The sequence below is a fragment of the Pleuronectes platessa genome, chromosome 18 (genome assembly GCF_947347685.1).
Source record: "Pleuronectes platessa chromosome 18, fPlePla1.1, whole genome shotgun sequence".
Classification (NCBI taxonomy): domain Eukaryota; kingdom Metazoa; phylum Chordata; class Actinopteri; order Pleuronectiformes; family Pleuronectidae; genus Pleuronectes; species Pleuronectes platessa.
In genome coordinates, this window is record NC_070643.1 from 14,861,295 (window position 1) to 14,885,952 (window position 24,658).

The following is a 24,658-nucleotide window of genomic DNA, read 5'->3' on the forward strand; positions in this document are numbered from 1 at the left end:
TAGTAGGCTGTAGCATGTGGCCTCAGAGCGTGTGGAGTGTGGACCAGCGCTGCAGGGACTTGAATCAGCTGCTCATGACTGTTGCTTGTTATTAACGGTCACTTAAATGAAGTGTATCTATTCCCGAAACAAAATATTCCCCGTACATAACGGATCTCACCAAACAAAATCCTGAAAAAGCTCTAATCAGCTCTTCCCGCCTGAAATAAAGTCTCAAACGGCTCCAAAGAAACAAAATTAGTTCCTGTTGTAAGTAAGCCCCCAATTAGCGTTGCACGCACAAAGGAGATGTGATGACCAATCCTGTATGACTAACACTTAACGCTAAGATTTGCATTTTGGCTGTGGGAGCCGAGCTGTGAGAAATTGACTCCATTGAATCAATTCTAAAGCTCTGGAGCTGAATCGTGGAGACTTGAATCTGCCTGGATGGCCTCTTCTCAGCTGCAGACACTTCTTCTGGGTTGGTCTCTGCACTTCTATATATAGACACACATTTACATAGGGTATAAAGGAGCATTCACAGTTCTGCTTCTGTTTAATCTGCAAACTCACACTTGTAAAGTCGGCAAAGGAAATGCAAACTGCAGTTTAACGACAGAGTTCATCTGCAGGAAAATGCTGCTCTGCTTGTTTATTGTGCCCGGATGCGGAATGGTGTATAGGAACCAGGTGCATGATCACCCACACACATGCTTTCTATCTCACAGAGACACACACACAGACACACACACACACACACACACACACACACACACGCTCTCTCTTGTACCAGCCTATTGTCTGTGGGTTCTGCTTCCTGTGTTTTTATAACACGAATCTCACAGCCCTTTCTGTTGCCGCTGAGAGCAGATAGGAGAAGTGAGCTCTTCAACAGTCTCATTTCACATCGATCCGTCTGCACACAGTCGTCTGAACCAGCAGAACAAGATTATCTCATATTATTGATGTGTCTGTTTTATGTCCCGCTGGGTTCTGGGTCACACGGTGGAGACGTGAGCAGGAGACACAACTCTTTGTGAGTACATGACGACTACTGACACAAAGATCTGTGAGGAGACGGTGGCTTTTTAATAATTTTGTTTTCCTACACGATGATTGCAGGAACAGACACAGCGAGTAAGACTGCAAATACAAACTCAGGTAATACACTGGAATCTATAGTTCAGGTTTCTGTTGAAAATATTTCTTTTTTTTTACCTTCATTTATTTCACCTTCGACGAGATGGTTCAGGTTTATCTGTTTGTAGCAGCTTGAGCACCATTAGTAATTATTTCCCTCTGTAATAAAATAAAATGATGTTCTTTCATTTGACGACATCTTTGTTACTAACCATACAGTTTCCACAGCTCCTATGAATCATCCCCAGATGTGTATACGAGCTTGTGCTCACAATTGTATTATGAATCATCGCACAAGTGTGCAATCGGCTGTTTGTGTGAATTTGTGAGAGTATTTGTGTGTTGAAGTGAATCTTGGGGTCGGTTTAAATCTGTATAGTAAGTGGGTAGAAGGTGTTGGAGCTAATGAGTTAAGACATCCGCACAAACTTAATCCTGCAGGCTAAATGATGAGTGGGAGCTAAAAATAGTCCCTGAAGCTGCAGTAACAAGCGCAGCAGGATATGTTATCTGGTAGATGATGACGAGGAAGAAAAGACCCCAAGAGAAGGGAGGAAGGAGAGATTAATAAATAAAAGAGGAAGCAGGGAAGGAGATTTATATAAGACAGGTGGCTTTATGTTCCAAAGGAAGACTGGAAAGATAAAAAAAAGAGTGTTGAGTGTTTGAAGGGAATCTGAAATAAACCATTCCTGTAATGTGAAGGTTAATAAGTTCATTCATGGATCTAGATGAAAAGAATCTGACTCATTTATGGATGATTTCTATGAATGTGTGCGATATGGTGCAGCTTGGTCAGAGGTATACACTCTCCTCTTCTTATATGAACCATGTGGTTGAGGCATGTGACTCTCTGGGACCTATCAGCTGTTTTCATGTAGATTTGATTAAGAAAGGAGGGACAGGTTTTCACATTCAGCCGAGCAGACACACACACAGAAAGACACACACACACACACATTCAGCAGGTTAATAGTCACTCCGTACTCACAAAGGTTTGAAAACCAAGATTTTTACAACATGATTTAAACCAACAATCCTTTCTTTCCCCTCAAGTACATCACAACATATTTCTTTTTGTAAGGAAATATTTACTGAGTGTAAGACCATATTTTCTACTATAGTCTTTATATATTTAGACTCTATACAAATAGACAGTGCTGGCTAATAATGGATTTGAGAATTAGATTAGCCAATTTTTCTTCCTCACTCCGTCCGGATCACCTGTTACTGACCCCTCAGAATCTGAACAAAGCCTCCCTGAGGTTTGTAATCTAGTAGAGCAGTCTCTACAAGACGCACTCGCACACACACACACACACAAACACACACACACACACACACATCTATCACTAATGATAAACGTCACACTAACAGCCCTAACAGCCCTTGGAGACTTAGAAAATAAAAAAGCTGTCTCTCTCTTTCTCTCCCCCTGTGTGTGTGTGTGTGTGCGTTCGCACGCGCGCATGTGTGTGTGTAGACGGCCGCTCTCTGAGCCGACTGTAGTTAACACTTCTTGAGCAGTGTATTGTATTGAATTTCTTTTTTGATGAATTTCGATATTGATTTTGTGGGAGCTGGTGTTCGTGGACAAAAAGCAGAGAATGGTGTGGAGGCACTGGTTTGGCTCTGATAAGACACTGTGGATCATCTACTGATGAATGCTTTGATTCACGTATGCATTGTAATGCTGGGGAGAAAACCTTCAGCAGTAACTTTTCCTGGTTCACTTGACTCTCGAGAAGATTAATACAAGACACAATATTGTAGTCACCACATGTATTTCAAAGGTAATGACCGAAGACCAAAACCCACCTATGCTTGATCTTACAGACTTAGAATCTGCTCCAGTGGACAGTGCAACATGTTCGGCTTATTTTCCAGATTGAAAATGAACGGACGTAAATTCATGTCAGCGACTCATCTTTTAAAATCAACAAACCCTAAATGTGACGTGCATTTTGTCCACATTCAACCAAGATACAGGTCCGATCAGACATTTTATATACACAGTGGCTTTGCTCTTGCCCCAGCAGTGAGTGTCAGCGAGTGGTCTTATATAACGCTGTGGTCTATCAGAGGGAGCTGATAGAACTAAAGAGACAGGCTGTCCCAGACTCCAGGCTGCACACGCACACAGGAGCAAGAAGAAGCAGGCACACAAACTGAGAGGCCTCCTCAGTCTGCAGGGTCGCTTCTATCGCCCGTCTTCTCACTAAGCTCCTCCCTCTGCTGACCTGTCCACACACACACTTCAAACTGACCAACACAGTCTGCCCCAAGGCTGTGTCTCGGCCAATCAGGATCCAGCAGATGACTTGTTAGAGCCATGAGTCACATCTAATAAAAGACGGTCAGCGTATAAAAATTATCTTTTTATTTTTATATTCTAACAATAGATGATTTGCAGAGGTTTTTGTTAAATAATTACTTATTTTAAATAGTAAGAAAATACAAGAACATTGAATATTACAAACATCATCTATCAAATGGACCATTTTAACCTCATGTAGGAAAACTGAGTGACTTTAATCTGTAAATCCAACAAAGAGTTACAGCTGAGTCTCAGTTATATGTGATGTGGATTTTTCATTTTAATGCCACAGCAGGACTGAGGCAACAGGCAGCCGGAGGCGGGGCCTGGTTTACTGAAGGGGATGAGGCTCATGAGGGATGTTTGAGTGAGACCTCAGTGAGTGTGAGGCTCACAAGAAACAGTCGTGAGTTATTGAGGCTCAGGAGAATCACAGGATGTGTTTGAATTGAGCTCATCATCATTCTTCAGTAAAGGTTGTTGCCTAGTAGTTTGTCCTTATGTCTCATGGTGGAGTTATTAATATCAGACTACAGCGCATTTGATAGAACCGGCATTTAGACTCTTTTTATTAAATCTAATTTGTTGGGGCTTAATTAAAAATTATCTAAATTAAATTCGTTTTTACTTTATTTGCCTGTTGCAAACAGATATGTATTTGCATCAGTTCGACCTTGAACCAAAGAAGAAGATACTGATCCTAAGTCGTTGTCAAGGTTTTTCATTTATTTTGGATGTAACAATGAATATAAATTGGATTCCAGATTCAGAGTGTTTGTAGAAATCGTTTAGTTTCCTGGAGTTTGCCTCTCTACACAGCTCTTTGAAGGAACACTGCCAGCAACACATTCTTCATTTCCAAATGAGTAGAATTCTTTGACTTCATGACTCTTTTCTTTTCACGCCACTGCTGCACTTTGTTACAGCTTTTACCTTTTATTGTATATCTGCATACCCCCTGTGGCCACATGGGCTGCTGTTTAGTGAAAGTTGCAGAGTCTTGCGTTAAAAAAAACGTTCTTCTTTTGTGGTTTTCAGTGGAGCTGGAAGCAGAGCACCCGCAGAGAGTCCCCGGGGCAGAGCAGGGAGGGGTCGCGCCCCCCCAGGTGAAGCTGAAGGAGAGGCAGAAGTTCTTCGAGGAGGCCTTCCAGCAAGACATGGAGCAGTACCTGTCCACGGGCTACCTGCAGATCGCTGAGAGGAGAGGTGAGGGGGGGGGCCCTTGACAGTGATTGTGTTCTCACTCTTTGATCGTAGTTAAACTGCTTGAAATGAAGTATTTCTTGTGATCTCATGCCTGCAGAGGGAAAAGGGGACACAAGCGTTGAGGAGTTATTCAAGGGTGAATGCAAAAAGCCATCCAGCATTCAAACAAATTAATTCCAACGTCTTGATACCATCAACCGAAGCCTTCACACTTCAACTGCATATCACCAGATTGAGCCATAATGGCTTTCTGCAGCGCGGCTCCACACGCCCGGTGCCGGAGCCATTACTTTGAAAAATGCTACCGTGCCACACCAATGTATTTTCCATACAGACGCATTTCTCTTCCACTGGGATCGTGACAGAATCCTTTTGCAGTTCACTCCATGCGTTACAGCCAAATGACTTGTGCTGAAAAGAGGGTCTGCAGCAGAGAGGTGCTGGACTCCTGTAGTAACGTTTGTCATGTGATTCCTCTTCTTCTTTGACTCATCTGTCTTCCCCCCCCCCCCCCCCTAATCCTCTGGAAACAGCTTATTAGAGCAGATTGTGGAGCAGGAAGGAAGGAGGAGAGATGGAGAGACTTGCTTTCACTGTCACTCACATTTTTTTGTTTTTTTAATTAACGCCCACAGCAAGAACAAGAACTGAGCTGCAGTGAGTGAAATATTCAAGCTTCATTATCCAAAGACGTGTCAGAACCATGTGTGGCCGACATCCATTCATAGTAAAAAAAATAGACAGTGGAGACGTTTACATTCAGATTTCACACTTGGATGGATGTGATTCACAGGAAGAGAGCAGCTTCCGCAGCAGGCAAATTCAAATTAATCACTTTTTAAATGTGTGAGTGTTTGCAGTGATTTACAGAGGAGGCTGCTAACACTGTTACTGTGGTGGAACACATCTGAAAATGTGCATATTGTGCGAGAGCTGAATGACGCAGCACAATGGGTCTTTCCGTTTGAAATCGGCATGACAGGAGCCTGACGAATCAGAGAAGGCCGAGTTGGCACCAAAAAGACACAAACAGTAGAGCGGTTGTGTTTGTCGTCGTTTCTGCCCTCGAGACTAAATAGGGCCCTGGAGTTTCCAAACTAAAACAGGGCCACCAGCTTTTCCAAACTTCTCAGTTATAGCGCCTCTTCGCCAGGCGTATCCGTACCAAAAACTAACTGATGTGATTGTAGCCTTATTATCCTGCACCTACCAATCTGTACAGCAGGGCGGCAGCACTGCCTCGGTCCCTAATCTTGAACCAGTTCTTTATGTTTCAAAGCGTCTCTCAGCCTGAAAGAAATGTTCTCCGGAATTAACAATTTCGCCGATCTAGAAGAAAGAATATCTTCAATAGGGATTATGTGACCGTCAATACCAATAAGACAAACCAAAATATTGTAATCGTCATTTAAAAAACCTGTCGCGTCCCCAAATGTAGGTTTCCAAAGCCGGGAACCACACTAGATAAGAGACAGGAGACAATGCTGGCTCGGTGACCTCTCCTGTAGGATTTTCCTCCCTTGATTCAGGGCCATGCATGTGCAGCTGCTCAGTAGAACGGCCAATAGGAGTGCCCTCTTTCTGAAGCGCCCTGTGATTGGTCAGAGTCTCACCCGTCACGCACCTGATTTCCTCCCGGTTGGAAATGGAGCCCAGAGGCAGAAGCCTAGTTTTCCTCTCGGATCACGGTGAATTGAAAGGTTATTATGGAGCCTTTACTCAATGAGAGGATCTGCCGCCTGGCACAGCTTTAAAAAGGTTCGAAAGTTGAACCGTCCCTGAAGCAGCAGGTTCACCTCGGTCAAAGAGGGGAAGAGAGAATAAACTGAAAGGAGGGAGAAATCTGTAAGCCACTGAGCGCTGTGAAGCCAGTCTCAAGGGTCTTATACATATTCTCACACACACACACACACACACACACACACACACACACACACACACACACACACACACACACACACACACACACACACACACACACACACACAGGTATGTATTCTCTCTGCAATATCACTGCGGGCAAAACACAGTCCTTCCCAGCAGGGGAACCTTTTAGGCAAGGTCACAGTTGGGCTAAAAGAAGAACATGTCGGAGGCAGTCACACGGAAAAGATGCTCTCAATGCAGTGCCTTTTGAAGGCTCTCACAACACAACCACAGTGTGTGTGTGTGTGTGTGTGTCTGTCTTTATTTGTGTTCACGTGCTGGAAACAAGGCCGTCATCTGCGGCTGAAAGGCTGAAAAAAGTCCACATCCCTCCGTACAATGTGTGGTGAGTGTGAGTAGCTGCTGCTGCTCGGTGGTAATTGTGAAGCTGACAGGAGAGATGTGGAGACGCACACGACACGAGGAGGCTGCACACTGGGAAGTCATTAACGAGCATTAAACCCCAGTTCCTCTAAGATGTGTCGCAGAAAACACACCACAGCTGACTCTGAGAGAAAGAGAAGGGCGGAGAAGAGTTTTATGTGCGTGTGTGTGTGTGTGTGTGTGAAGAACTGTGTTAAATACACATCATCTCCATTTCTTCATGCATTTTATTTGTTCAGGGATTTGTGTGTTTATTTTACTTTTTTAAATATGTGTAAAATACCCATCTGCACATTCAGAGGAATTCTCAAGGTTATTGCATCTGAAACTCGTGTGTGTTTGTTTCTGTGTGTGTATGTGTGTGTGTGTGTGTGTGTCTCTCTCCACTCTGTTTGAGTGATGATGTGTGTGTTGCAATGTAAAGGATGGGGGGGGGGCAGTTTCCATATGAAATAACCTTCCCCTTCTTTTCTCTCTTAACTCTTCACTCTGCTCTCCCTCCTCGTGCTGCCCTCCTCTGCTCTCCTCATTTCCTTGAGGTACGGTAGCCAATGACATCTTTTCTCCCTGCGGTGCGCCGGCCAATCACCTCCCTCCTTCCTCGTGTGCTTCCAAATCTGCCACCCACCCCGACCTCTCCCTTCTCCTTCCCCCTCCCCTCCCCTCACGCTCCGCTGCCTCCATCCCCGCTGTCGCACTGACTTGGCTGTTTGTGACGCATGCTGCTCATCATGACGGTGAACATGGGGGGGGGGGGGGGGGGGGGTTGAAGACTGAAGTAGTTCATGTGGTGGTTGTGTATAATGATGGTTTTGTGGTGTATATACTGCTTATATTCATATAGTACACCGACACAGTAAAGACCCTGTAACTTTACTTCACTGCTCCAATACATGTCAGAAGTAGAATGGCCCTCAGTAGAGTTCATATCCCACCAAGGCCCAACAGAACCACCATGAAACCACATTTCCATGAAAATGTTGAAAAGTTTCTTATCTTACAATGTTAAAGAAAGTGACAATAAATAAATCCTGGATCCGCCCCCTGGTCCAGATCCAGGCCTAGATGTGACGGGTCCTGTCCTGTCATGGTGATTCGTCCTGTAGGTTAATCTGGCTGAAAGATTCATGAATGGTTCCCTGGGAAATTGGTGAAAATCAACCACGATACAATAACTGTTAGGTTGAATATAACAAAAATTTCTGTTCAATCTATATACAGGTTTATTCTGTTGCATTTATTGTATTTTTTTGTTGATTAGCTCCACCAAAAAGGTTCAATCCTCACCCCTGTCTGTCGAGTGTTGGGCCTTTGAGGTGTGTGATCGACTGAGGCTGATCTCACTGACTCCAGTGGAAGTTGAGGACATGTGGGGACTGATTATTCTCTCTGTGAACACGTTGGCCTAATAGTATTTATAAAAACCTTGGAAAAAGGAAAACCTAGTAAGAAGTTTATTCCTCCACACATTGCCACCTGCCAGCTCATCTCCTGTGTTCATGCTTTGCTGAACAAAATGTTTTATGTGCACAAGCGTATCCATGTCAAAGGCCATCCAGCTTGAATGTGCTCATTTGCTTCTGCTTGGCACGTCCCCTCCTGGACTCAGCTCCTTGCTGCCGACCTGAGAACGCTGCGGTCCTGCGTCAGGCTCCTAACCTGTTGTCCCGTGTTGTCTCCAGAGCCAATAGGAAGCATGTCCTCCATGGAGGTGAACGTGGACATGCTGGAGCAGATGGATTTGATGGACATGTCTGACCACGAGGCCCTGGACGTCTTTCTGCACTCGGGCGGGGAGGACAACAGCGCCACTTCCCCCGTCACAGGTAGGTGGATGCACTCAGAGGAGCCCCCCCCCCCCCCCCCCCCCCCCCCCCACACACACACATTCATAATCTGTACCGCTTATCCTAAAAGGGTTGATGGGAGGGCTGGAGTTTATCCGACCAAACAATGCTGGTTTAGTTTCAGTCTGAATTCCTCTGAGTGACTCCTCTTCTCCCTCCTCCCTCAGGTCCGGATGTGGAGTCCTTCACCGCAGAGATCAGTCTGCAGGTTCCCACCCAGGCCGAGCTCCGCCACAAGCTCTCCTCCCTGTCGTCCACCTGCACCGACTCAGCCAGCCAGGACACGGAGGCCGGGGAGGAGGACGAGGAAGACGAGGAGGAGGAGGAGGCCGAGCAAGGAGGAGGCGGTGGTGTCGGAGGATCCGGGGTAAGAGGAAGGAGAAGAAGGCCGCCGGTGGTGGTGACCCTGGACGAAGAGGAGGTGCACCCCGACATGGCGCTGGTGGACGTGGCGGACCCACACGAGCAGACCAGTAAAGACTGTGAGGAGAGGGGGCTGAAGGTTTGAGGAGCGTGGGACTGGATTCCAACACAAACACACAAACATGCAGAGCTGCCGAGTCGCACACTGCACAACATTGGCTTCCTTCTCAAATCCCGTTCACATCACAGAGGAGAAATCATCCAAAGGAAAACACGTCGAGGTTCCACTAACTGCCACAAACTGAACTGCCTTAAAGACCACTGGGGTTTCAATTTGAATTTCAATCTTGTAAAATAGGTTTGAGTTTCCTTAATAATTAGAGGATTGAACAAGCACATGAATAGTTTGGCCTTGAACTTAGGAGTCAATGGGAAAATAAGAACTTTAAAATCATCCATGTGTCCTTTTCAGGTAACAGCACGTATTGATACTTCAGCATACATGTTTTCTCTCATGTGGTGATTACTATTATATATTATTTATTATATAAATGAACAGTCCCTTTAAACACAACTGATTTTTTTTTCTGATCAAGATCCATGAATTGTTCTCCGAGCAAAAAACACCACATTCTGGATCCACATCCAAACTTGAAACTGTCCTCTGACCTGCCGCAGCCGGCCCCTGAGGTTCGTGGTAATTTGTCCTGTAGTTTTTGTGTAACGCTGCCAAATAACAAACAGCAATTAAACCAGTCCTTCCAGCTTCAAGACATTTAACTTTTTTCCAAGTTGCGAAAGTGAACACATTTTCTAATCGATAAAAGTGCACTTTATTTCGGGCTTGTTTTAAGTTATATGCCTTCGATCACTTGAAGGATCCATTCACCCAAATAAAAACAGTGACCCAGGGTGTGACGTGTCCATGTGCGATTCCTGTTTTCTTTCTTTCCAGACACAGTGGTGTCCTGTTGCCGCCAAATAATGTACAGATCTATATATTGTTTTTGATATTTCAAATACTGGGCTTATATAATCGTAATTTGGGTGAATTGACTCTTTAATAGAGAGAATGCTGAACAGTTGGAACAGGACTTTATCTGCGGGGGCCACATGGATGATTCTTCTCCTTCCCTGACTTCATGGATAAGCTGAATCCCCAAAGCGTCTTGCTTTCGCTCCAAGTGGTTTATGTGCAAGATTCTGCAATATTTGAAATGTGCACCACAAATAAGAGGAAACCTCTGTGGCAGTGGAGCTGATCAACACATCAGGCAGGCACCTACACACAGTACTGTAAATGTGACGGAGCGTCAGGTGCCAGGATAGTGAGGATTTACCACAGTAACACACACACACACACACAGGAGAGTTCCCCTTTGCCATTCCTTGAAACCCAGATATTTCCTTTTGAAGAGCGACCAAATCCATGCACGGACCGTGTGCTATGCACTGGAAACCACAGAAGGTTTTACTGGTTCCAGATCTCTTTGTTTTTGTACAGAGATGTTGACATTTGTACGATGTGACGCCGTTACTCTCTCCCTTTCCTTTTTCCCCCTCTACAGTTTCTGACTAGTTGGTAATAAATGTTTCTCGCCCGGCATTGTTTAATTTTTGTCCGAGCGTCTCAGAAACAAGTGAAAGAATGAAATGTGGAGCACGTTAAGAGTTCCTGAGCGCTCACTCTTGATTTATCCTCCTGCTCGAGCTCTTGAAGCTGACACACACACCCGGCGAGTGAGGGATGGAGGAATGGAGGAAATGAGGGATGGAGGGGGTTTAAAATACAACTGTTTTCTCTGTGGGGACAATATTTCACTGTGTATATACTCAACATTACAGTTAAATGTTCTTTTTTTTAACTGAAAAATAAGGAAAAGCAATACGAGTGTGACAATGAGAGTAAACGGATTTTAAAGGCTGAGTCTGTGTCAGTTCATTGTAACGAGTGAATAAGAGTAAATGATCTTTAATTAGGCTGATGAAGAACTGCAGGATCCTCTGATAGCTTCCATGTGACAGTGTGGGAGAGGAGCTCCTCCAGGATCCTGCGCCTCCTGCTGCTTCCTGTGGAACACGAACATGTCACGGTTCAGTCGCTTTGCATCTTTTCTATCTGCAGATATGTTTTGTCGCTGCAGGGTTCTGACATTTGTGTTTTTTGTAGCGTGAGAAAGATCTAATCCAACAGTGATGCACTATTTACATTGAAACTTTTAACTAATGGATAAAGTTTAGAGCTAATTATCATTTTCCCAATTGTTTTCTCGGACGGCTGAAAAAATGGATTATCATATAATAGAAGTCGAAACCATTTAATTTTCGCAATAGACATCACAGCAGTAAGTGAATTGGAGTTACATGAGGGGGGGAAAAAAATCAGTTTTTCCTGAATTAACAGAAATAGATAATTGATATTGCGAATAGCAGACATTTTCATTTTGAATACCCTTCCATACAAAAGGCAAGAGAATTTTTGTTTCTGTTAAGCAAAAACTCCACTCTCCCATGTGAGAGGGTGAAATCTAAGTGTAATGATCCAGTTGAAACCACTGATTCTCATCGTCGGCACACAAAGAGACACACGACAGGCTGCAAAGAAATGACAGTGAAGTGTCGGTAAGTTTTTATTAAACCTTAAGTACAAACTGCAAAAGTAAAAAACTGTCAATATAACCAACATGAGACTCTCTTTCCGAGTGGAGGGAAAGGCCGAGATGCGGCACTAATAAATTAAGTCACCAGAGACCCCACTGGGAGCAAGTATTTTATACTGTAGAAAATGGAAGAAAAGAACAAAACAATAAAAACTGAGAAAACAAGACAGAAAAAAAAAAAAATTCCCAGAATAAAATATATTGTAAGGCCATAAAAACTTGACAACCACTTTTTTTTAATGTTGAAAACACCCGACTTGGTATTTCATTAAATAGTCCTAAAACAGTTCAGTCTTCTGTGAGGGACGACAACCAACAAACTGGATTATAGGATTTTTCCTTGACAGTCACCACTGGCAAGCTCAGTGCAACATGAGTAGCTACTACATTTTTGTTGAATTTTCAGTAATGAAAATGTAAAAACCCATTTTTTTTTTTGTGAACATATCTTTTTTTTCCCCTTTTCTTTAAAAAAGTAAAGCTAAACAAACAAAACTAGGTTGGGGGGAGGGGGGGGGGCAGTCTTCGGCTACTCAATATCTTCTTTCTTGGTGATATAAGCAGCACTTAAACATTTTATACACGTTTACCAGAGCAACCCTGTGAGCATCAAACTCACACAGATGAAGAAAGGGAAAATGTAAGGCTTTTTCTTCATCGAGCGCACGCCTCTGGAACTTTGTCTCTCTCTCTCTCTCTCTCTGTCTGTCTGTCTTCCTCTTTTATTCCTTCCTTCCTTCTTTCTTTCCTTCCTTTCTTCCTTCCTTCCTTAACCCCAGAAAAAGGCTCAAGTATTTAAAGAAATTTACAGGATTATGTACAAAAAAAGATGTTTTGTTTGTGTTGGACTTTATCTTCTCTCTCTCTTAAAAAAAAAAAAAATCACTCAGAATATATCTGGAAAAGGGAACAAATGCAAAAAGCCAAAAACAAAACCCCAGAAAAGAAAAACAAAAAACAACTTGGATTCGATATTTCACATTTAACACTCGTTGACTAGTGGCTCTACTCGAGATAACACATCAGATTCAACAGAAGTAAAAAAAAAAGAAGAAAAAAAAAGAACACAATAATAATAATAATATAATATAATAATTAATGTTTACTGGTACAGATGAAACAAGAGGACTGGAAGAATGGAATGTTAACACGATTGCACATCTAGAACCAGAAAAGCCTGAAAAGCTTTCCTGCCCTGTGGGGCGGGGGTGCGCGGGCGAGCCGTTCGCCAACAGCAGGCGCCGCCGACCCCCAGGTTTTACTTTTTGTGTTGTTATACAGTAATGATAACCAACAGCACCAATAAAAATGGATCTCCTCGCTGAGTATCAGGCACGGTTTTCACTCGCTAGCGAAGGAGGGATCCCTCCATGCGACCAGGGAGTGAGGTGAGCGGTGACCCTTCACAGGTCAAAGCAGCTGGAGCTCTGCCCCCCACCCCCCCCACCCCCTCTCTCACATCCACCAACAAAGAGAAAAATCCACAATGACGACAAAAATAAAAATACACAGAAGACTTCTTGCAAACAAAAACAAAAAACTAGAAAAAACAAAGCTAAAATTCAAAACAGAACTTGATAAAACAAAAAGCCGACCAACGATAAACCCACATCATCGTCTTTCAAGTTTTTACCTCACGTCACCAGCACCCCTTTAAAAACAAAAACACACAATGCAGGAGCTGCATCACGACTAAAATCCATAAAAAAAAAAAGAGAGGACTCTTCTTCCTCAGAGCGAGGACAGAGAGAAACTTTGGGCATCTACTCGATATCATTTTCATATCGGAAAAAAATCAGGGAGGGGAGAAAAAAAGAAAGGGGGGGCCGCCTGACTATTCGTCCCACGTTCACAGTCGAGTGATGCAAGATGAGGGGGGGGGGGGCTCCGGAGGGTTCAGTCTCTGTAGGAGGTTGGAAACGAGGGGGTGCAGGAATAAAGGTAAAGAATGGGACGCATCGAGTCTTCCTGTGAACTTAATGCTCACGATGCAGCTGAGGACGACATCAGGCAGGGTGGGGTTTGGGGGTGGGGGGGCTATAATCATCCAGAATAAAAACCAATTCTTCTTTCACACTAGTGCAAAAAAGACAACTTGTTATTTTTTCTTTTCTCACTTTCCTTTAATATAAACAAGCCTGTCGTACTAAGGGGGGAGGTGAATTTGTATTTTTTTGGGATGAGGGGATTTTCCAGAGCTCAAAAACAATCGATTAGAAATATCGGAGCGGTGGATTGATAGTGATCCTGCTTTAGGTGAAAAGAAAAACATCATTGGAGACGGCGTGAAGGGGCCGGACGTGGGCCCAGCGCACGGGGGGGGGCTCAGGACACGGCTGCAGCCTTGGGGATGTGGCTGGAGGACAGACGAGACAGGGACACCTCCACAGTGGCACGCTTCCGGGGGCCCCGCTTGGCCGGCGATGGTTTGGCGGGGCTCAAGCTGAGACAGGGTTCCCCTCCTCCTCCTCCTCCCCCTCCTCCCCCCCCTCCTCCTCCACTGACCACGACTGCTGCACCGACGCCTCTGCCATTTTTTAACAGGGCCCGGCCGCACACCTGGTTCACCAAACTGTTGATTTGCTCCTAGGAGGGAAAGACACACATTAAAGAATTAATAAAGTGCATTTTGTTTGTTTTGTTGAGGCCTAGTTTAGATCTTACAAGAAAGCACATGAACTCTGTCATGGTGACTAATCTACGAGCAGTCTGATGTCTCCCCCAGCTGGACGCAGAGGGAACTGCACCACAGCAGCAGCTCACCTCGTCGTATCGGTACATCATCTTCAGGCCTCTGCAGGACTTGTGCTTCTCCACATAGCGCAGCGCACACTCCAGACAGAACACCACGTTTTCCGTCTCCTGAACCACCTGGAGACACAAAGACAGACACACACGTTTATTATAGAAACCAGAGACACGACTTGGAATTCTCCTACCACTGAGATTCCGTGGTGGGAAACATGATCAATTATTTATACGTATGTCCTGTACTCATACTTTATCATAACAAGAGCAGTTTGTAAGTTTGCATATAAAACAATGTTATGGTGTTACATTTGATAACGTTATTGCAAACTGTCTAATTCTATCATTTGGTTTTCATACTACATTTTTTTGTTTCTTCATTTGTTGTGTGTTATTACCGGGCATTATGCAAACTTAAAAAATTGGAGTCACTACTGCATAACGTTCTTGAAGTCACAAACCTTCCTAGAAGATCAAATCTGACTGTTTGTCATCCAGTGGGACTAAAGTAAAACACCAACACGTATCCAAACCGACACTACAGCAAATAGGAATGCAAGTGGTCACATCTTATAACCGCAGTGTGTTAAACCCCCCCGCTCTCACCATGGACAAGTAGCAGAGATGCTGACAGATCTGGCAGCGTCTCTCTGAAGACTCCAGTGCCAGCCACTTGCCGCGGGGCTTCTTCCGGCCCTCGACCGGCCCCAGGCTGCCGTCGTGCGTGCCGTAGCGAGCAGAGGAGAGCAGACCCGCCTTGTACAGTTCCTGCCGTTGGTGCATCTCTATGTTCCTGTCGGACAAAAACGTGCACGCTAGGGTTAGAACACACTAAATAAAACCTTTGCTACGTTTGATTTCCTCTGTGGGAGGAGGTGGAAATGACTAGTTTTCACCTGCAGATTGAATCAGAGTCTTTTGAACAGTTATATCATATTATATTTAATATGCAGTAATGGTTAAGTGTGCACTCCTGGATCCTACCTGAGATCTTTGAGTAGGGAGGAGATGGTGGAGAGGAGGAGACCGTTGTCCCTCTTGGACTCGGCCGTGGCGATCTGGTACAGTAGCTTCTCCATGGAGAAGGGTTTAGCTATGCGACGACATTTCAGGTCCTGCAAGAAACAAAAAATCAGAACAGATTCAATTCTGGTTCTGTGATTCACCAACAGACGATTTCCTGGTGGATTTACATGTGCTGTTTATTTCTAATAACAAAAACATGTTTTTTCTCCCCAATCCAGGCAGTGTAATAAAAACTAATTTGACTCAATGTTTAAAACGTTTAAGTTCATATGACAGATCTGTGGCAACAGTGATGATAATATCTTAAAGTGAGTTTGCAGTGTAACTGTGGACGTCTGTCATCACTCGTATGTATTGAAGGAATTAAGTGTATTTTTTTATTTATGCTATAGGGATATATAAATAAAACAGATTTAATTTGACCTTCTTCAGTGTCGTTTATTGTAGTTGTGTGTAAATGAAGATATGTGGTCACGGGAATGGGACAGAGGGATCACTCAGCTGTCGCCAGGCATGAAAATGCTCATTATTTGAAAGTATACTGTATGAATGTCATATGACTCCTGAGAGTAATCTTTGCTGTGACTATGCATATGATGGTATGGATGAAGGTTTGTGTTCTTTCATCACTATAGTGGCCATTAACCTGGCAGAGCTCTAATGAGGTCCGGGCTCGCTCCGAAGAAAGAAAATCTAAATTCACCTCCCGGGGAAACTTCCTGCTGCGATTACTCCTCAGTTCAACACGCCGGCTGATTAGAGAATCAAGCTCTATGCTCTAGGTTCTCTTTTCACTCAGCTCTACATAAATCTGAGCTTTAACTGCCAGTGTTGAGTTAGAGTGAAATCAACTAAAAAAAACATTCTCCAGAAGCCAAACACATTGGATTTTAGATATGATATTTCCACATGTGCACATCTTCCTTTATTCACATGCTGACCTTTGCAGCCTGGTAACCCAGGTTCATCCAGTGTGGCGTGGCAAAGTGCACGGTCTCCGACACGCTGTAGCCACAGCACACCTTAGAGACGAAGGCCCCGGGGAAGCAGACCACAAACTGGCCGCTCCGCTGGACCGTGCGGTGAACCTTGATTCCTTCACGGCACAGCACCTCCGGAGAGATCTGGAGGAGGAGGAGAAAGGTTTTACTTTCTACTCTATTTTTTGAGGCATTTTACTGACGGGACAGTGGGAGCGTGAAATGGGGAGAGAGAGAGAGAGAGAGAGAGAGAGAGAAAATGAGGACAGACCCACAGCTATAGGCCGTGTTGGGTTTCTCATTTGTTAGCACAGGGATTCAAACTTGTGGTCAATTTATGGCAGATAAAGATGGATTTGTACATAACAACATGATAAACAGAGAAAACACTGACCATGATGTTCTTCTCCAACATCTCCAGTCCTGGGGTACCATTGGCCTGAAGCAGTGTATGGACCACCTTGTCCAGCTTAGCCTTCTCCTCAGCAGGGACAGAATACCTGTGGGCGGAAGATGCAGAAAGAAGAATAAGTCAGAAACGTTTTCCCAGTTGGCTCTACTGGCTTTCGATGCATTCAAAACATTGCTTGAGAAATGCAGGCAGATTTTTCATTGTGATCTTGCAAAACAAAAATACCAGCGGATACTCACCAAATGCAATCAGCACCAGTGTGTAAATAGTCGATAAATGGAAGGCGATTTTGGTCTCGAGACCAGCATGAGGTAGAAAATACCATGCCAATGTTTAGCCAGGGAATCGTCACCCCTGTGGAGGAAGAGCATTGGTCGTTACTCACTGTAGATCACACAGATGCAGATAAAAGTTACTTTCGTGGATATTTGTATTTTAGTTTCCCATGTGTTCTCACCAGGCACAGCTCCCAGATGCCTCAGAATGGATCCAGAGTTATTGGGGAGGACAGTGAGGTTCCATCCGTGTCTGAGGTAGAGAGAAGACATTAAATAATCATTTCTATGATACTAAACAATACCGTCACAAGAGAGTTGAGTCAACAGGGACAGAGGTGGAAGGTCAATGGGCGACTTACTTTGAAAATGGCTCTGACTTTCCTGTGGGGAAACCACTGCCGTGTGTACTGGTGTCCACCTTCCCACAATGCACTGCCACGTGGCTGTCTCTATGCTCCACAATGCTCCAGTACTCTTGCTGCAGGAAAGAAAGGAGAAAATAAAGGAAAGCTGATTAGGTGAAGAATGCATGAAACACGCTGCAGGTTTCAGGTGATAATTCATCTGAGAACTGACGTCATACATTTGAAGCCAAGGCTCCACAGTCCAGTTTCAGTAACTGTGGTTTGATAAGAAATGATGAGCGTGCTAACCTCGACCTCCGCAGCGCCCGGTTCCTTGTTAAAGCACATGGTCATGGTGTTCCGGGCTATCCTGAAGAAGTTCGTCAAAGACACCGATTTCCCCTGAAAGCAAAAGTCATTAAACATCATGAGTCATGTTGTGTTGAAGGAAACTGGGGGGAATGAGAAAAAGCTCCCAACTCTATATTTATGGTCTTCACTCATGGAAAAACAAATATAAGGGATATGAATCGAGAGTGTGAATACAAATGCTAAGACAAATGGTGCTGGACAAGAGTCAGGAAAGCATTAAGGTCAAACGAATGCTTGGCCGTGCCCTGAAATGTATCATCTCTACACGTCTCTCAATATCTTTCCACCTCTGTGCCTCCTCTATAGCTCCCACATATATTTCCACCGCTAGAGAGGTGGTGTAGTCTCTGAAGGTGGCCATAAATCTGCCTGCTCCAGCTCTGGGGATGGATGGACCCTGCTGAATGATGACCTTGCCAATTCATCCTCACAGCGACACTTTGTCTTTTGTCCTTTTTTCTTCTTCTCATGTGAGCAGAAGCAGAGAAGAGATTTTTTATTGAAATCACTGATATATTTTTGGTTATTCAATAAGCCACAGAGGTGTTAAATACAGCAGTTAAATAAAACAGAGCAGCAGTGACCTGGTGAGCTCGGACAAGCTGTGCTTTGGGCCAGTGTGGGGCTCACTTATCTGAGCCTTTCCGGCTGTAATTAGAGATAATTACACCCCTGACGTGCACTTTGTTCTCTGGATACAAGAAAATGAAATCTAAGCTCCTCTCGGGAGCACCGCTGATGAAAAATGCATACAAATCTGAGTTCAGCAGAGGAGTGATGGGTCGTGTTTAGACCGGCTCGTCCCGTCCGCACGGTGACGGCCATTCACCTGTCACCGCGCTGAATGGTGCTTCTATAACTCAGACGTCTGCGGACTGTACGGGGGTCGAGTCCGCTCAGAGTATCTCATCTTTTCAGAAGGATTTAGTCTCCAAGTGAACTGGAGTGGGGGAAAAAAATCTAATTGGATCCAAAGTGACAATGGGAGGAGAGTTATGTCATGGGAGAGACACAGAGACAAAGATTTGTTAAATCATTACTCGTCAAGATGCTTGTATGACACAACCTGGATTCTCATGTTGGCATGTGGACTAAGAACCGCCAGCCTTTGCCTACATGTGCATCTGTGGCCAGAGAGAGAGGGGCTCGGTCGAGGGTCTGGCATGTGGACAGAGCTCGAGGGGAGGGGGGGCGGGGGGGAAGAGGGTTTGCGGCGAGAGGACAGGAGATTTGAGGAAATGGCTACGGGCGACGGCTGGAGGAGAGGAGCCGGGGGGGAGAGGGCTGGATTAGAGGGTGGAGAGAGGTGGAGGAAGGTGGGGTTTGGAGCCGGGGGGGAGGCGTGGCGGAGCACGGCTGCTTTCGGGGGCTGCCTTGTCTTTGACCTACATTTCAGCCAGCCAGAATCAACACAGCTGCTCGCAGGCTGGATGGGCGGGAGCACATCGAATGAGCTCGAGTGCATACACACAAACACACACACATACACCACACATACACCACACACACCACACGTGAGAATAGTGACCACCTTACCACACACACACTAAGCAACATTCAACAACAGCACCAGACATGCAAAGTACAGAACCTGCCGTCCCTCACGCTAATCACCACAAACCAGGTCTTTACAGCTGCATGACACGTTTACAAGTGCCGCTGCGCTTAAACAGGTGTGCAAATGTTTTCGGTTTGTTTTAATAGACCATAAAACCAATACGGTTAAAAAGCACGAAAAGACTGCAGCGGAATTTCAATTGGCATCATCAACCTGCAGCACAGTAACATCGTCCCCAAGAGAAAGTTGTAGACTGTTGATAGGTGAAGATAGAAGTGAGATGTCAACAAGGTAATTCTTGAGGAATGCCATTAACAGCTTGATGGATTGAACCGATGAAACAAAACCTGACACAAACACAATCAAACAAGCTGCTCGAAGGTGTTTTTCTGATGACTAATCTATTCTCTGTAATGAAAAGAAGGACGACCATGACGAGAAGGCAGACGGTTCAGTACGTGGGCATCATCCACAGACGTGTTTATAACACAATGATTAACTGTATGGCTCAAAACGAATAAAGCTGCTCTCAGACATGCTCTTAACTCTGCAGCCCCGCCTGACTCTCTCAGGAGGGGCTGTGGGTGAGAATGCAAATGTCAGAAGGAGAAGCTCCGGACTTCAGTGTTGAACGTTCAGTGTTTTTGTGAACGCATCCTCGCAGAGAATCTCCTGCTGTGAAAGGTAAACTTTAAACCTTTTGTAGAAAGGAAAGAACAGAAACATAACAAAAAGATCCACCTACATGTGTCTTGGTTGTATGTTTCAAATGTGTAGCAGCAGAAGTCTTCTTCATCCTCACCTTGTAAATACATTTGTGCTGGTCACTGAGGACGCCCCTGTCCTCCTCCTCCCGCGGCTGCTCCTCTCCATGCTGCTTGTCCTCTTTGCCTTGTTTTTCCTGAGCGAAGAGCCGGCGCCGGCCCGCTTTGACCTGAGCCTCCAGCTCCTTCAGATGGTGATACACTCCATTGGTGCGCTGGTTCCCCGTGGGGCCTCCCACAATCCCACCTGCTAGCCCGTTCTTGGGCTCGTAGCGCGGCAGGACCAGGGCACTAGGTGCCGTGGAGTCCAAATGACCCTCCAGAGGCCCCCGGCGCCCCTCCAGCTTCTTCTTCTCCTGCAGCACCTCGAGCTGCAGCTGGAGGCGCTCGTCGGGGCTCAGCGAGTCATAGGAGAGGATGTACTGGAGGTACGCCTCCTGCAGCTTGGCCAGCCGGTCCTGCGCTGACTTAGGGATGCGCAGGAGGTCGGCCAGCTTGGTCCACTTCTTCAGGTCCATCACCTGCTGCATGCCGCCCATGTCGTTGATGAGCTGGAAAAAACGTGACAGGTCCACTTCACAGCCACCTGTGTGGAACGGAAACACAAAGACAAGGTTACTTCAGAGAACATGTACACAGGAAGTCATCTGTTTCAATTTTCAAATCAAATCGAATGAAGAGGCCAGCCATCTTGGAGCATCTGCTCCTGTGGCTTAACAGGCCATTTCCTCCAGCCACTTCATTTCATCTGAATCGGCCAGTTGAGCTATCAGCTCTCGAAATGATCTGGACCTTCACTGCGCCACACACAGACACAAATTACTGTTAATGCAGATCTGATCTGCTGGGCACAGTAAAGGAAGTCATTTGGAACCGGGCCTCCTGGTTGGCTGAAGCCGCTCTGCTGTGGGTCACTGGCTGCCAGGTCTGTCTGGCCCACAGCCACATAGCTGTACTCACACCGAGCTAATCTGCACACCGCTGTATACAAGGCTACCAGCACACGCACAACACCAGTAAAACCCTTCAATTTCAAAAACAAAGTATTTACTCAGTTTTTAGAAAATTCCAATATAGTTTACGTCTGAACTTGGGCTGTTAAAATGTTCATAAAGTCGCGACTAATGGAAAGTGATGAGGTAAACTGAGGGAAATATAGTTTGTTGCCGCTTGTCAGGCCTCTCGCCAAGTTGTTCCTCATGGTTATTGTCATCTATAAAGCAGACGATAAAATCAGGAAGAAGCCCCTGATACAAATAAACATGATATATCTGTTTGCTGGATATTGAGGAGCTAATGTGATGAGTTTCAAACTGTTTAAACAGGCTTGAGTGGAGGACTCAGTTTACATGAGGGGTTTGATTCACTCCCATGAATCAATATCTCTGCTCCTCTTTGGTTTATTGTTTCGTCAATTCAGTCCAGTTTTGTGTTTTGTTTCGTTGTCTCAAACGTCTTGTACAGATGTTTATATACGTGTCTCTGTGTTTGTCTCACTCACCAATGACCGGTGGCTCGTCCATGGTAATGCCCTGAGATTTGAGGTGCTTGCGGATGCAGGCCAGACGCTGCACGTTGGGGCCCCAGCGCCGGCCCAGCATATGGACCCTCTGCACCTGTGTAACAAAACGCATCTCCTCGCTCAGCTTGCACTCGGGCCGCCAGTCTGCGGGCGGCACCACCCGGCACATGCCAGTTCCCTCGGCCTGTTCCCTCACCGCGTCCAAGTACACCAGGGGGTCCTGGAACTCCCGTGGCGCTGGCCGGAAGATGGGGACTTCACCGAGCGCCGCCCAGCCCTCTGGCCTGCTCCTCTGGCGCTCCCACTCCTTCTCCTGCTCGTGTTCTTTCTGCCGCGACATCTCTTTCTCGCATTCCCAGTCCTTGTCGCGCTCAGCGGGACGCACCGCTGCTGGTTTGAGAAGTCCGGGGCTGTTGGTGGTTGTAAGCAGAGAGGCGGTGGTGGAGGAGGCGGACACAGAGGTTTGCTGGGGGTCTGAGGTAGTGCTGGCACGACTGGGGTTCTGTGGTTGATTCTGGCCGGCTGAGGGGGACGATGAGGAGAAGCTGCGACCGTAAGACCTGCTCTGCTGCTGCTGTGCTTGTCGTATCAACATCAGCTTGCCGGCCGATGCCCGCTTGGGTCGCTGGTTCACCGGCTCCGTATTGGCTGCTGGTGTAGAAGGAGGGGGGGGAGTCGGAGGTGGGGTGACTTGTTTGGGAGAAGGGGGCATTTCGGATTCATGTCCATTAGAAAGTGGAGTGGTAAGGGCGGTAGCTTGCGCGGCGGCAGCCCTCTCGTGATAGGCCACCTTCTTGCTGCTGCTGCGCGTCTCCAGAGGAGCCGGCTGAAGTTTGGCCTTCTTGGCCTCAGTGCCAGTGGTTTTGGCTTTCTGCTCTACAACACTTGTCCCCACTGAGTTCAGCACCACCTCCAGACGCCGCTTGGAGTTACGCAGTCCGTCTCGTCCTGTGCACTCCCCGTTGCTCTGCTGGAACTGTCTCTGCTCGTCCTCCTTGTTGTGCCGCAGACCATTTAGCCTCCCGTTGAGGCGGATGCCGGCTGCAGCGCTGTGCAGCCCATTGGATAGTAGCACCTGTTTGCGGGTTTTTGCATTGCTGTGGTGGGCTGGCGCCGCTGCTTTTCCTGAGTTGGCCAGCCCGTTGCTGGCTGCTGACTGGCTGTGCTGATTGTGATTGTTCGCTGACGACGGTGCCGAGGCGGCGCTGTTGTGTTTGTTGCTGCTGCTGAGTTTGGTTTTCTTGCCCAGTTCTTTCTGTTTGGCTTTGGTGTAAGTGACGTGGCCCTTGGACACGGTGGCTGTGTACTTCTTCACAGTTTTGGACGGCAGCCGGAAGTCGCGGCTCTTTCTGGCACCGCCGACACCTTGTGCGGAGCCCGCCCGCGTCAGCCCGTTCACTTTAGAGACCTGAGCGTGGGAGAGAGGAAAGATGATACACATTAAAAAGCCAGCATAGATAATTTTATACATGAAAGTGATATGAAATACCATGTAGGCAAAATTGAGTGATTTGCTAAGAAGGCCTCAATTTCAGAAAAATTATCCTGTCTGATCAGATTGTAGAGTCGAAGAAAATACATTACTATTATATTATACGAAGAATATAATAAAAAACCACCCACTCAGATAAAATTACACAAAACACACATATACACACCCACACGCCACATCCAGACTGCAGCTCTGCAGTTAAACATTTGGCCAGAGCTATTTCTGGAAACCTACGCTACTCATTAGGGAACAAATCAACTGTCAAGATTACTATCCTCTCAAATGCAGAACACTTTTGTAAACTGCTGTCAAAACCGCTACATCCCGAGATAAACAACACTTTAGAATGGGGAGGGGGGGGGGGAGGGGTTGGTAGACATGAGAGGAGAAGCAGGATTGTTGGCTCCGTGTTTTCTGTTAGCAGATGGCCGGACAGTATGAGGTAGGAGGTGGGGTCGTTGAGGTGGAATTAAATCCCATCTGAGCACATAAAAACGGCCTTTTATTTGCTATCGGTTTCCTTAAATGCTATAATTCAATTTCTGTGCGATGAATTAAAGGTCCAGCGTGCATGTGTGTGTGTGTGTGTGTGTGAGGCCTTTGAGGCCCCCAGCTGTAGATCAGAGGTTTGGGACAGTGGTGTCTGGTTCGGTGGTCGGCTCGCTGGCTGGTTGCAGCTGTGGCAAGAAACGTGGTCACCCCCCCGCTTTAGAGCCACATGTTAAAAACCATTGTGTATTTCTGTCTTTCCATTTGTGTCGGTCTTAAAGTCTGGATTTTTCTAACATACTCACTCTCGTTTCTAACCATCACTTTATTCCCTGCTTCTCCTTTTATTCACTCATACTGGCATTTCTAAGAATAAAAGTTTCCTTCTCTCCATCAATCTACTCTCTGTTTTCATGGCCCAGTTTCAGCGGTGCCAGCAGTTTCTCACTCCCTCTGTCCTCGCCTTCTCTCCTTTCCTTTTTGAGTGGAGGCCCAGCCCGAATTTATAGTTCAGTTAAAGATTAGTATATGACTTCCAATATCTGAAAAGGCTAAGCTGGGGGTCGGTCACTTTTCTAAACTAGTTTTAACACGAAATTGGTATTTTATGGAATGCATTCTTTTATCAAATATCAAAATCACACATAAATAATCATTAAAACAATTCTGCAAATATAACCCTGTCTCGCTCTCATCTATCTATTGTGAGTAGTTGTGTGACTTTCTGTGCAGATCAGCTAGCAGTGAATCAGAGACATAAGAAACGAGGGAGGAGAATGTGGCGAGACAGAGTTATCAATCACAGTCAGGGCGCCACAGGAGGGAGGTGACAGCCGGCCCATTGACAG

At 45.8% G+C, this 24,658-nt stretch overlaps 2 protein-coding genes across 2 annotated transcripts in view; one reads left to right on the plus strand and one right to left on the minus strand.

Moving 5' to 3' along the window:
- Positions 1-1,094: 1,094 nt before the first annotated feature.
- On the plus strand, positions 1,095-11,092 carry dtnbp1b (dystrobrevin binding protein 1b). Its single transcript, XM_053447476.1, has 4 exons — positions 1,095-1,143; positions 4,478-4,645; positions 8,638-8,781; positions 8,970-11,092. Exons 1-4 carry the CDS (start codon positions 1,095-1,097, stop codon positions 9,308-9,310), a joined length of 702 nt encoding a protein of 233 aa, XP_053303451.1. The 3' UTR covers positions 9,311-11,092.
- A 679-nt stretch (positions 11,093-11,771) lies between these two features.
- jarid2b (jumonji, AT rich interactive domain 2b) overlaps positions 11,772-24,658 on the minus strand; it is a 30,237-nt gene continuing 17,350 nt past the window's right edge. The window contains exons 4-15 of the mRNA XM_053447115.1: positions 21,809-23,237; positions 20,346-20,893; positions 17,923-18,015; positions 17,629-17,747; positions 17,449-17,519; positions 17,231-17,345; positions 16,974-17,079; positions 16,541-16,723; positions 15,558-15,688; positions 15,180-15,366; positions 14,589-14,696; positions 11,772-14,411 (exon numbers count right to left, since the gene is read on the minus strand). Of these exons, the coding sequence (XP_053303090.1) occupies positions 14,151-14,411; positions 14,589-14,696; positions 15,180-15,366; positions 15,558-15,688; positions 16,541-16,723; positions 16,974-17,079; positions 17,231-17,345; positions 17,449-17,519; positions 17,629-17,747; positions 17,923-18,015; positions 20,346-20,893; positions 21,809-23,237 (3,351 nt within the window). The 3' untranslated portion in view covers positions 11,772-14,150. The remainder of the gene's footprint in view (positions 14,412-14,588; positions 14,697-15,179; positions 15,367-15,557; positions 15,689-16,540; positions 16,724-16,973; positions 17,080-17,230; positions 17,346-17,448; positions 17,520-17,628; positions 17,748-17,922; positions 18,016-20,345; positions 20,894-21,808; positions 23,238-24,658) is intronic.

What these genes read in the sequence shown, in the direction of transcription:
- dtnbp1b (XM_053447476.1), top strand. Translation starts at nt 1,095, where the DNA reads ATGATTGCAGGAACAGACACAGCGAGTAAGACTGCAAATACAAACTCA. An exon ending in GACTGCAAATACAAACTCAG is followed by an intron (nt 1,144 to 4,477) that starts GTAATACACTGG and finishes TGTGGTTTTCAG; the next exon opens with TGGAGCTGGAAGCAGAGCAC. An exon ending in GCAGATCGCTGAGAGGAGAG is followed by an intron (nt 4,646 to 8,637) that starts GTGAGGGGGGGG and finishes TGTTGTCTCCAG; the next exon opens with AGCCAATAGGAAGCATGTCC.